This window comes from Emys orbicularis, chromosome 3, assembly GCF_028017835.1.
Source record: "Emys orbicularis isolate rEmyOrb1 chromosome 3, rEmyOrb1.hap1, whole genome shotgun sequence".
Lineage (NCBI taxonomy): Eukaryota > Metazoa > Chordata > Testudines > Emydidae > Emys > Emys orbicularis.
Window position 1 is genome coordinate 123,196,319 of NC_088685.1, and position 12,538 is coordinate 123,208,856.

General features: G+C 41.9%; 1 protein-coding gene across 1 annotated transcript in view; it reads left to right on the forward strand.

Moving 5' to 3' along the window:
• FNDC1 (fibronectin type III domain containing 1) overlaps nt 1–11,259 on the forward strand; it is a 148,345-nt gene extending 137,086 nt beyond the window's left edge. Inside the window, 5 exon segments of the mRNA XM_065401446.1 lie at nt 175–254; nt 3,380–3,409; nt 6,298–6,459; nt 9,336–9,458; nt 11,144–11,259. Of these exon segments, the coding sequence (XP_065257518.1) occupies nt 175–254; nt 3,380–3,409; nt 6,298–6,459; nt 9,336–9,458; nt 11,144–11,259 (511 nt within the window).
• The last annotated feature ends 1,279 nt before the right edge of the window (nt 11,260–12,538 follow it).

Here is a 12,538-nt window from a genome sequence, read left to right on the forward strand (position 1 = left end):
CTGGTATAAATTGCTATAGCTCCATTAAACTCACTGGTGCCTTTTGCCCAATGGAGCTACACCAGTTTACATTAGCTGCAGTTCTGGACCCATCTTTATAGTCTTTAGAGCTGAGTTGTTACCAGGGAATCAATACTATTTTTAATGCTTGCTCTATTCCTCTTTTTATTGTAGATACTATTTTAAAGTCCAAGCAAAGAATCCCTATGGTTATGGGCCTATTAGCTCTTCAGTCTCATTTGTCACAGAATCTGGTACGTGTTGCTTATTTCTTTATTTAAAGTTGAGATCTTAATAACAGGTATGATAGGGCCAGGGCCAAAGCCATGGTGATGACTATGATGTTGAACTTTTCTGCTTAAAGATTCTCAGGTAAACCATTTGTTTTCAAGAAAATCAAGAAAATGTATCTACTCTTTAATGTCACTGAAGCGAGGGGAAGTTTTAATGAAATGGAAGTTAACTTTAGAGGGAATGGAAAGTTAAATTTAAAATAGAAAAGATAGTTAATACTCAGTGGTGTGGAGGCAATAGGAAGTTAAATACATCTTTGATAGATTGTCCAGACACTTAATAAACTAGCTTTCTAATTGTGAACAGCTGAAAGGCTGGAAGTACTCGTTTCTGGGAGGGATATAGGAAACAATTGTTCCACCGACAGGCAAATTTCAGTTCTCTTTTCTTTCTTTGATGAAGTCTGCTCCAATTTCTTAGTGCCAATAGAATATTGGAGGTTAATATACTCTATAAAAATAGTATACTCAATGGGCTATTTTTATCCACTTTTATTTCTTCTACTGAGCTGCAGGCCAGTCATACTATTGACTAACAAGGGGTCAAACTCTGCAAAGTTTATTTTAGCAAAATGTCCATTGGCTTCAAGGGTCACCGGTTTTGGCCCTACGACAACATGGGTATAGATTGCTTCTGTGTGTGCCCATTTAACCTGATCCTCCTCTGCCTCAGAACTTCCATTAAAATCAATGGAAGTTCTGTTTATAGAAACAAAACAAACTAAAACTGCACAATAAAGTAAATGGTCTTATGAAATGAATTCAGATATTTTAAAGGCATATTGCATGGTCATGTAAATTAAGCAGAATTTTTAGCATTAACTTCAATGGGACAGTAAAGAGCTCCACAGCTTTTCATAAGTTCTTTGCAGAATGCACTGAGAAAGAACAGTGGGTTACATTCTATTTCATCAAATAATGAAAGTTCCCTGGAATTTTGCCAAACAATAGATAACCATGTACCTTGGCTTCAAGCATCTTACACCGAAGAAAGGCCAATTCAAGAAACAATATAAATCACAATGATGGATACAAAGAATTGGTCCTGTTGTTTTATCTAACTACTAAGGCCTAGATGCACAAAGGGACGTAAGCATGGTAACGCTCAGCATTGTGACACCTAATTTTTAGGCACTGTGAAAAACTGCAGGAACAGCACTGAGTTGGGAGCCTAGGCTCTCTATGCAGTGAATGGGGAGAGACAGGCACCTTAGACTGTGATCCACCAAAGCCAGCACTTTAGTGTGGAGTTGCCTCTGCTCGCCAAGGGAAATGCCAGTGAGAGGGGGTGTGTGGTAAGCCTTCCTCTCACAGAGATACAGGTGCCTAAGTCTAGGCTGCAGGAAGGTGCCTATCACTGCTTGTGGCTCTCAGCTCTGTACCCTCTCCAGGAGAGCATTCACCCAGGATGTGAGAGACCCAGGATCCAGCTCTCTGCTCCCATTACTCTTTTAATTAGCCAGAGTGGAACAGTTTCAACAGGAGAAACTGAGGGAGCCCCACAGGAGACTGTCCCGTAGCCCGATGGTTAGAGTAAGGATCTGAGAGGTGGCGGCAAGACTGGTGCAACCCATTAGGCGACCTAGGTGGTTGCCTAGGGCACTAGCATTCGGGGGGTGGCATTTCGGGTCCTTCGGCGGCGGCCGGATCTTCAGCCGCCCCGGTCGTCGTCGGCATTTAGGCGGAGGGAGCTGGGGCAGGGGGGTGCGGGGAGGGCCGCCTGCAGCAAGTGGGGGGGGTGGCACACAGGGGAACCGCTCCCCGCCCCAGCTCACCTCTGCTCCACCTCCTCCCCTGAGCACACCGCCCCGCTCTGCTTCTCTCCCTCCCAGGCTTGCAGCGCCAAACAGCTGATTGGCATCGCAAGCCTGGGAGGCGGGAGAAGTGGAGCAGTGACGGCGTGCTCGGGGAGGAGGCAGAGCAGAGGTGACCTGGGGCGGGGAGCTGCCGCACGGCTTCCCGGGCCGGGGGGAGCTGCCGTGGGGGTGAGAGGGCGCCTCAGGGCAGAGGAGGGGCGCTGCTGCAGGGGGGGCACCTCAGGGCGGGGGGGTGGGGAGCTGCCACGAGGGGGGGCGCCTTAGGATGGAGAGCTGCCACAGGGCTCGGGGGGGGGGGGGGGCGTAAGGTGGAAGTTTCGCCTAGGGCGCGAAACATCCTTGCACCCTCCCTGGGTGGCGGATCCCTTCTCCCTCTCAGGCAGAGGAGGGACTTGAACCAGGGGTCTCCCACATACCAACTGAGTGCCCTAACCACCAGGATAAAAGTTATGAGGGATGTCTTCTCCTCCCCTGGCTTTTTTTGTACGAGCTCGCCTGCAGGACCCAATCCACTAAGCGTACTCAGGTTGGGCCCTGCAGGCAAGTTAGGCTGCCAATTGCTATCTTCCCCCAATTCATGCATCACTCCGAGTCTTAGGCAGGAGATAGGCATCTGGATGCCTAGAGGGAGGCAGCAGTGCACATACCCAGAGGCAGAAATGTAGGTGCCTAGGAACCTTTGAGGGTGAAAACTTAGGCGTTTAGAGGGGTTTAACTACCTAAAGGGTTGGGAGGGTGGGGGCATGTGCATCACAGTGGTCCCAAAACTGGTACTTAGGCACCTAAATGAGGGATTTAGCAAAATGATCTGCCTATATAGATGGCTGGTGCTGATTGATCTATGAGGTAGAATATTGAGAAGAAAAACACAGTATACCTTTAAAAGATTGCATGATTAAACTGGTTCTGATTGGCTGAAGTAAAGAAGTCTGTTTTTAAAAGCTAACAGAACGGAGGGTATTTTTTTTTACTAATTTTAACAAAAAAACCTGTTGCAGTTTAAACATCCATCAGAATAAAAGGTATAATCCAAGTGCAGGTACATGCCATCAAATGTGGAAAACATTGCTATAACTTAAACACCATTTGTTTTTAAAAGAAACAGAAACCTATATCTTCAGCGTTCTTAAAACAGCTAGAGACAATTTTTTTTTGAAGCTGATATTTCTTTCTTGCAATATAGCTAGTACACTGTAACATTAGGAGGCACTAGTCTTTGAGAGAAAACACTAAAATATTTGGGGTTTTTGTTTTGTTTCATTCTTACAGATAATCCACTGCTTATTGTCAGACCACCTGGTAAGTCTCACTACTGATATTTCTTGATATTGTCTATAAAACCTGTGAAACAAATCTGGGCATTGTAAAAATTAGGCACTATGACACACTACTTACCATTAGAGTTTGAGGGAGGAGTGTGATATAAATTACTGTGTTAATTCCCAACTCCTGATTCACCTCAAGAATCTGTGTTTCAGTCTCATCAGGCTTTTGAAGCCAATTACCTCTTAAAAGAAGTGTTGTAAATGAAGTGTATTATGTTAGGCTAAAATCAAGTGTAGAACCTGTTTTATACCTGGTACACCCTTTATTGGGAGACTATATCCTGCACTTTCATGAGGCTAGATTTAATTATTTAATCATTCCTTTCCATCTCTAACTACTATGTTGAGTTGAGACTTGCTGGGTGGAGGTGGGTTGTTCCAGGATCTTGATGAAGGTGGAAGTAATGGACTCCCAAGACACCAGACACTAGTCCATTGGAGACTGTATGGGAACAACTTACTGGCACTGAGACCAAGTTTGGAGGACACCTCTACATGAACAGTAAATGATTTCACTTAGGAGGGGTTTCTCATAAGTAATAAAGTCTGAGTTTATTAACCAAATCTGGAGTGGAGATATGGTGACTGGTAGTAAGAACCTGGGATAGAATTGTGTCTTGAATGATAATTCTCCAAAAGTGGTCTGGTGTTTTAATATGAAGATAATTTTCCAGAGGCATTCTGATTATATTCTGAAAACCACATGGCCTACTTCAGAGCAGCTGTTGCAAGGATTCTCTTGAGCACTGTTGATGTGGGCCAGGAAGTTGATGAATAAAAATATTAACATTAACCGCATTCTTTTCGTGATATTTTGTTCTTGAAATGAACATTTCACTGCTTTATTTGTATAGAGAAGTTTATGGCCCCAATCCTGCAAACACACATTTGAGTAACTTTACATACCTAAGTAGTGTCATTAAGGTCAATTCAGTTTAATTCATGTCCATTTCAGTTGAGTTCAATGAGTTACTCATGTGTGTAAAAGTTACTCACGTGCAAGTGTTTGCAAGATTGGGCCCTATGTTTGTGCTTTGTAAAAAGGAAGAAAGACAAATTGACATTTTAAAAAACATACTTCCCATTCTTAACAGTTGCCAATAACACAATAAAAAAACAAAGAGGACTCTAGGAAATAACATGAAAGAAAATTAACGTTTTCACATTGTAAGCTTATATCTATTTTATCTTGCATACATATTGCTACAAAGACATTCTAGAAGGAAGGTGGATTCCATTATTTAATATAAAGGAACAATTAATTATTTGTAATATTGATCATGTGCAACATAATTATTAAGTGGTAGCTTATAACCACTGCAACATAGTGAAGAAGACACTAGTTCATTTGAGACTGAGCAAAAGATCTTTTTTTATTTTTTTGCTGGTGTCAAATCTGTTTTGATTTAACTTGAGCTTCTGTGGTGAAAGCCAAATTTCCCACCCAGAATACACACACACATCATGCGAGAAAGAGAGAGAGAGAGCGCCCTCTAGGTTTCATATCTCATCTTTTTAACACAACACCAACAGATTTTACTCCACACTGAAGCCTGTTACCCATTGCAGACTTTTTTCCACAACATCTGTTCTTTAGTGATGAAACTTACTTTTTTGGGGGGTGGGGGATGTAATGTTTAACCACAAGACGCTGCATTCAGATAGCGCTAGGATCTGACCTACACTCATATAGCCTCCATTTCAGCAAGGTACTTAGGCTTATGCTTAATTTTAGGTTTAGAAGTGATCCAATTGAAGGCAATGAGACTGTTCATTGTTTAAAATTAGATCTGTGCTTAAGTATCTTGCTGAATTGGGGACAAAATCAAGGGAAATAAGAACTAAGGCTGATATTCCAGGGCAAACTGTGCCCTTAGTCACATCCATACAACCTCATTGACTTCAGTGGGGCTGCATGAATGCAACTGGGGGCACACCCACTGCATCTAAGTATTGCAGCAGTGGACAGTGGTATTGTATATAGGCCCACCCATTGTTTGAAGATGCCCACTCCTCCACACCCCGATTCTAGGTGCACTAAAATGAATTGGGTATGGGACGGTTAAATAGAATCTCTTACTGTTCAACATACATTTTGTGGTTCAATTTTATCTTTTCACATTTGTGGTTTGAATTAAAACAGGCAGAGAGCAAGTGCTCCTGTAAGTCTGTGATAGCTAACATAATACATGAAAGGTCCCTTTTGTGATACATCTTGTCAGATGGGGTCCTTGCAGAGAGGATGGATTTGATGACTGGATAGGAATTGTCCATCTCTGACATGATCTGCATGGGGAATAAATATTTAAAATGGGCTCTTCAATCTGGCAGAGAAAGGTATAATGTGATCTGTAGCTGGAAGTTGAAGCTAGACAAATTGAAACTGAAAATAAGGTGCACGTTCCTAACAGTGAAGGGAATTTACCGAGAGTCATGGTGGATTCGCCATCACTGGCAATTTTTAAATCAAGATTGGATGTATTTTCTAGAAGATCTGCTCTAGGAATTATTTTGGGGAAGTTCTATGGCCTGTGTTATACAGGACGTCACACTAGGCGATCACAATGGCCCCTTCTGGCCTAGGAATCTATGATCCACATAAATATGCTATATGTAAGTATATTTTACACCATTTTAACAATACATTAATGACAAATGTCCGGAAGGGACTTGACTAAGACATCAATTTTATTTCATTTGAGACTTAAATATGATTTTTGAACTCAGCTGTTTCAAAGTAAAAGGGCAGTTTATTAACCTGCCACAGAACCTTCTGGTAACAGGACATTCATCTTGATAAAATGCTGAAATATAAGACTGACCCTCTAGGCGTCACCTTTTATTTTATTTTGTTTTTTCAAGGTGGTGAGCCCATCTGGATCCCTTTCACTTTTAAATATGATCCCACCTACTCAGACTGCAGTGGAAAGCAGTATGTGAAACGCACTTGGTACCGAAAATTTGTGGGAGTGGTTCTTTGCAACTCTTTGAGGTACAAGATTTACCTCAGTGATGACCTGAAAGGTATGTTTTGGGATTATTCTTACAGTGCTGTCACCCCTTCACTTACTGTATCCATCACTTGTTGACCCTATCAAAGGAGTACATGGCTAAACTGATGGCACAATTTGGATACACATATGGCAGCATTTAGCTCTTAAGGATAGGAACCTAAAGCAGTTTGCACATTGAAAGCAAAGTTGTACTCTCTAATCATAATACAGCTCTCTCTGAAATGTTCTGTACTCGTTACTCATGCAGAACTTCTGACATCATAATGGGAAGTCCACACATGGATTAATTGCAGAATACACAATAGAGAACCACAGAATGGATAAAAGAGGAGACTGATTCTCTGGATAGGTTAGATACATGGTAGTGCAGCAATTGTTTGAGCAAATCCAGAAGCTGGTAGGTGTTCAACAAGGGTTGTTGTATAACTGTAGCCATAATAATAGGTTGTAGTGAGAGGGAATGTTGAGTGGGGTTATCCCCTAGGCTTTTCAAAGTGTTTTATTGGGGGTTTTAGCAAAATATTTGTATTGTTTCAAGAACATGTATAAATGAGTATTCGTGAGGACTTGTGGTCTCATGCCCATCTCTGCGGGTCCCAGGCAGTCCTCAGACTGCAGCCACCACCTGACAGCTTGCTGGTACCAGCAGGGAGTGTAGGCTGATGGATCTTGGCTCACCAGAGACCGCCCACAAAGCTCCTAATTTGGAGGAGACATCTAGCCTCTCCAATTGGCTCAGTCTTGCTATGTAAGCCAGAAGAAGGAACAGGAAGTTGTCTGAGGAACTAAGTGGATCCTAGGCTGGCTGCAACATAGCACCCTGCCTTATTCCAGATCCCTGCTTCTACACCCCACCTCTGGCTACTGGCTCCAGCTCTGACCCTTGGCTTGACTCCTGACTCTGATTCTAGTTCTGGTTCCTGACTCCTGCTCTAATCACTAGATGTGACTGGCTACATCAGGGATCGGCAACCTTTGGCGCGCGGCCCGCCAGGGTAAGCACCCTGGCGGGCCGGGCCGGTTTGTTTACCTGCCGCGTTCGCAGGTTTGGCTGATCGCGGCTCCCACTGGCCACGGTTCGCTGCTCCAGGCCAATGGGGGCTGCGGGAAGCGGTGGCCAGCACCACTTCCTGCAGCCCCCATTGGCCTGGAGCGGCGAACCGCAGCCAGTGGGAGCCGCAATCGGCCGAACCTGCGGACGCGGCAGGTAAACAAACCGGCCCGGCCCGCCAGGGTGCTTACCCTGGCGGGCCGCGTGCCAAAGATTGCCGATCCCTGGGCTACATCCTGGTCCATGACAGTAATATGCAAACAACCAGAACAGTAAAGCTCCTGTATATGAGACCTATCTTCACAGTTTCTGGCTTAAATTTGAGAGTGCTGTCAACCTAGCAATACTAGTGTCTGGGGCTATTTTTACTTTCTCATAACACATTAAAATAACGGGTCTTGTTGAAATTTCCTCTGCTATAATCTGTACTGTAATTCTGATAAATTACTTATTCCAGGGACTTTAGTAAGGCTTTTGATACTGTCTCACATGACCTTCTCATAAACAAACTAGAGAAATACAACCTAGATGGAGCTACTATAAGGTGGGTGCATAACTGGTTGGAAAACTGTTCCCAGAGAGTAGTTATCAGTGGTTCACAGTCAAACTGAAAGGGCATATTGAGTAGGGTCCTGCAGGGATCAGTTCTGGGTCCAGTTCTGTTTAGTATCTTCATCAGTGATTTAGATAATGAGCGAGTACAATTATAAAGTTTGTGGATGATACCAAGCTGGGAGGGGTTGCAAGTGCTTTGGAGGATAGGATTAAAATTCAAAATGATCTGGAGAAACTGGAGAAATGGACTGAAGTAAATAGGATGAAATTCAATAAGGACAAATGCAAAGTACTCCATTTAGGAAGGAACAATCAGTTGCACACATACAAAATGGGAAATGACTGCTTTGGAAGGAGTACTTCGGAAAGGGATCTCGGGGTCATAGTGGATCACAAGCTAAATATGAGTGAACAGTGTAAAATGGTTGCAAAAAAGCAAACATCATTCTGGGACGTATTAACAGGAGTGTTGTAAACAAGACACAAGAAGTAATTCTTCTGCTCTACTCCACACTAATTAGGCCTTAACTGGAGTAGTATGTCCAGCTCTGGGTGCCACATTTCAGGAAAGATGTGGACAAATTGGAGAAAGTCCAGAGAAAAGCAACAAAAAATGATTAAAGGTCTAGAGAACATGACCTATGAGGGAAGATTGAAAAAAATGGGTTTGTTTAGTCTGTAGAAGAGAAGACTGAGAGGGGACATGCTAACAAATTTTAAGTACATAAAAGGTGGTTAAAAGAAGGAAAGAGAAAAATTATTCTCGTTAACTTCTGAGGATAGGAAAGAAGCAATGGGCTTAAATTGCAGCAAGGGTGGTTTATGTTGGATATTGAAAACTTCCTAACTGTCAGGGTAGTTAGCCTGGAATAAATTGCCTAGGGAAGTTGTGGAATCTCCATCATTGGAGATTTTTAAGAGCAGGTTAGACATACACCTGCAAGGGATGGTCTAGATAAAATTAGTCCTGCCATGAGTGCAGGGGACTGGAATAGATGATTTCTTGAGGTCCCTTCCAGTCCTACGATTCTATGATTCTAGCATAGGGAATGTTCCTAATGAAACTACAAAGTTTTCTCTCTCTCTCTTAATTCCTATTGGCAAATGTAGCATTCTTCACCTCTTATATTTTTATTTACTGGTGTATTGCTGCTCATCATTGTAGTATCTCATTTTCTCCCATCTTTATTTTCCTGGAAACAGGAAAGCATCATTGGCTGAGATAAGGTGATTTGAAACAACAGTATGTGTCTGTTCTAATCTTGTATGTCACCTTTCAGATACATTCTACGGCATTGGAGATAGCTGGGGGAGAGGTGAGGACCACTGCCAGTTTGTGGATTCACACATGGATGGAAGAACAGGGCCTCAGTCATATGTAGAAGCCTTGCCCACCATTCAAGGTAAAAAAAAAAAAAAAAAAGGAAAGCTGAAATGAAAGCTGAGGAATTGCACTTCACCCAGTATATAGAATTAAGAGGTTTTCTGCCTCCCTGTCTACATTTATATCACTTTTATTAGGAACCAGATTGACACCACAGATTATGAGACTGTATCGTGTGATGTCCTAGTATAATAATTTGCAAACCACAACAGCTTGTGAAAGTTCAGACAAAGAGGATGAGTCTGCAAATAAATTATTGGAATAAGACAGAAAATAGAAAAAACCCTTAGGGTATGTCTACACTGCCAAAAAACCCCAAAACAACTTGCAGCTGCAAGTCTCAGAGCCTGGGTCTACAAACTGCTGTTAATCATTCACTCAGCATTATTGGTTTTCATCTTACCCTGTTTGTTGTTGTTTTTTAAGGTTTGGGTTCCCATGAAGAACCTGAAATATTCACTTACATGTATATGTCATAGAATCATACTGCACTTCTCTATTTAAAATAAGGATTGTTAATCCAGCCATACATTACTAGCTCTAAGAAGCAGAGATGTAGAACACACAAATTATACAACTGGCGCAGGAATCAACATTTCAGATGTTCCACTGTACAAAATATGCAGAAAGAATGTTGAGAGTCTTTAATGCTTTGAGCCGTCACATTCTTTATACAGATGAGGGAAAGGGGCTATCAGTTTTAAAAAAAAGTGGGGTTTAACTCTATATTTGCTGCATGTAATTTTACCTCCTTGTTTTGTTATAAAAAGTAATATTTGTGAATCCTGTCTTGAACCCTTTAAGATACAATAATGCCTTATATTTTTATTTGCAGTTTTATTGTAGCTGTGTTGGTCCCAAGATATGAAGGACACAAGGTGGGTGAGGTCATATCTTGTATTGGACCAACTTCTGTTGGTGGGAGGTTCAAACTTTCAAGCTACACAGAACTCTGAAGACCTGAAGAAGAGCTCTGTGTAGCTTGAAAATTTGAACCCCCCACCAACAAAAGGTAGTCCAATAAAAGATAGTACCTCATCTACCTAGTCTCTCTTAACATTTCTATGGCATTTTCACCCAAAAGTGCTTCATGAGCTTGAATTGATATGCAAATTTTATATAGAGGCATAACTTCACCTGCTACTGAAATTCAGACACCTTTTGGAGTGAAATGCAAAAGCTCTTTAACAGCAGAGACTGCATAGTTACACAATAGTTAGATATTTAGAACTGTAAATCCAACTGAAACTGTAGAGGAAATGTATGTAGGGAGAATGCAGTCATTCAAAATTGAAGCAGGCTAGAGCATCGGGGTTAACAATCCTACTTCTCATGAAGTTTGGGGATTAACAAGTGGCTCCTATGCCTTAGTTTTGGTTGTGGTAACTACAACGCTATATATATATAGCTATATATATATCGATATAACGCCACCCGATATAACACGAATTCGGATATAACGCGGTAAAGCAGTGCTCCGGGGGCGCAGGGCTGTGCACTCCGGTGGATCAAAGCAAGTTCAATATAATGCGGTTTCACCTATAATGCGGTAAGATTTTTTGGCTCCCGAGGACAGCATTATATCAAGGTAGAGGTGTACTGTATGTGCTATATACTATATATCATATATTCTGTACTGCAAAGACGTCATTTGTCAAGTTACTTTGCCTTTGGCTTGAACCGCTGCCCTTTTTCCACCAACAGGGTATTATCGCCAGTATCGCCAGGAACCCGTGTCATTTGGGCGCATTGGTTACACAACACCTTACTACTATGTCGGCTGGTATGAGTGTGGCGTGCCAATTCCAGGGAAATGGTAACCATGTAGCAGTCCACCTGCAGATCGTATGGAGAGTGCACCAACCATGCCTTTCAAATGACTTGTACTGGAAAACAACTGTGACCAGTTGTTTAGGAAAAGAATAAAACATGAAAGAAACCATCTAAGACCAGTTGCTCAAGAGACCCCAACCAAACCAAATACTGTACACATTTTCTCAGCTGAAATCTGTGGTGCTGTTTGATCACTCGGCTTGGGACAGGATTTGAATTTGGTGCCCTACTTTCCTTCTCTGGGTCTTAAAAGGCATGGAGATGTGGTTGTAATGGGTGCAAGCAGTGCTCAGTGAAACCTAAAACTTTACTGGTCACGAAAACTTGGAAGTTGCATATATCCTGCAGGAATGACCTAAGCATGCTGTGCTTGCTTAATGGAATGCTAAACACTTTTCATTGTTATTAATGGAATGCTCCATCACTTACAACTGGTAGAGTTCCATGCTTCTGAGTTTTACTATACAATCATGCCAAGTTGCTAGACATTCACCAAAGGGAATATATTCTACTTAAAACTTCTCTGGTGGGTTTGCCCATTGCTGGACTAAACACCAGGTCACAATGTAAATTCGCCTTTTTATATATATAATACAGTACTCTATGTCCAAAGTACTACATAGAGAAGCTGAGTTTTTCTTGTTCACTAGATAAATATGGTTGGGATTTTTATGTAAAAGGTGCTGTTAATTAATAGGTCTTCTGATTTTTAGTCCATGAAACATTTTACTATGCACAATATATTAACCATGAAAAGAACTTTGTTCTTCTTATTAGTGAGCAAAGGTCTGTGACAGCTTCCTAGCAAACCAAAGGACTGGATATTTAATGGGAGTAAATCTTTTTACCTATACTAAAATTGCATTATAAACCAGCATAGGTGCCGTATCAGCAGAGTGTCAACATTTAAGTTAAACTTTCTGTCCAGTACTATTTAAAAAGCTGAGTTCAGTTTTTGTTTGATTCATTTTCATCATCTTTGTGTATTATTTATTCCTTGTGAAGTTATTAAGTCTCTCACTGTGTGAATGGAGGCACAGTGAGATAACACAGGACTTGCAGACAAGTTTTAACTTATTTTCTAAACAAAACAGACACCTCTAGGATGCTTGAGCAGCACGAAACTCCTCTGACTCCGGTCCATCATGTGAATGAGGTGTGAAAGTCATCATTCTTTCTCTAAAGCACATCAGAAGGGCAGACCACACAGCATGTCTTCCATCAAAGGTGGAGAAGCAAAAGCTGGTGTGTCTGGGAGGTGCGCTC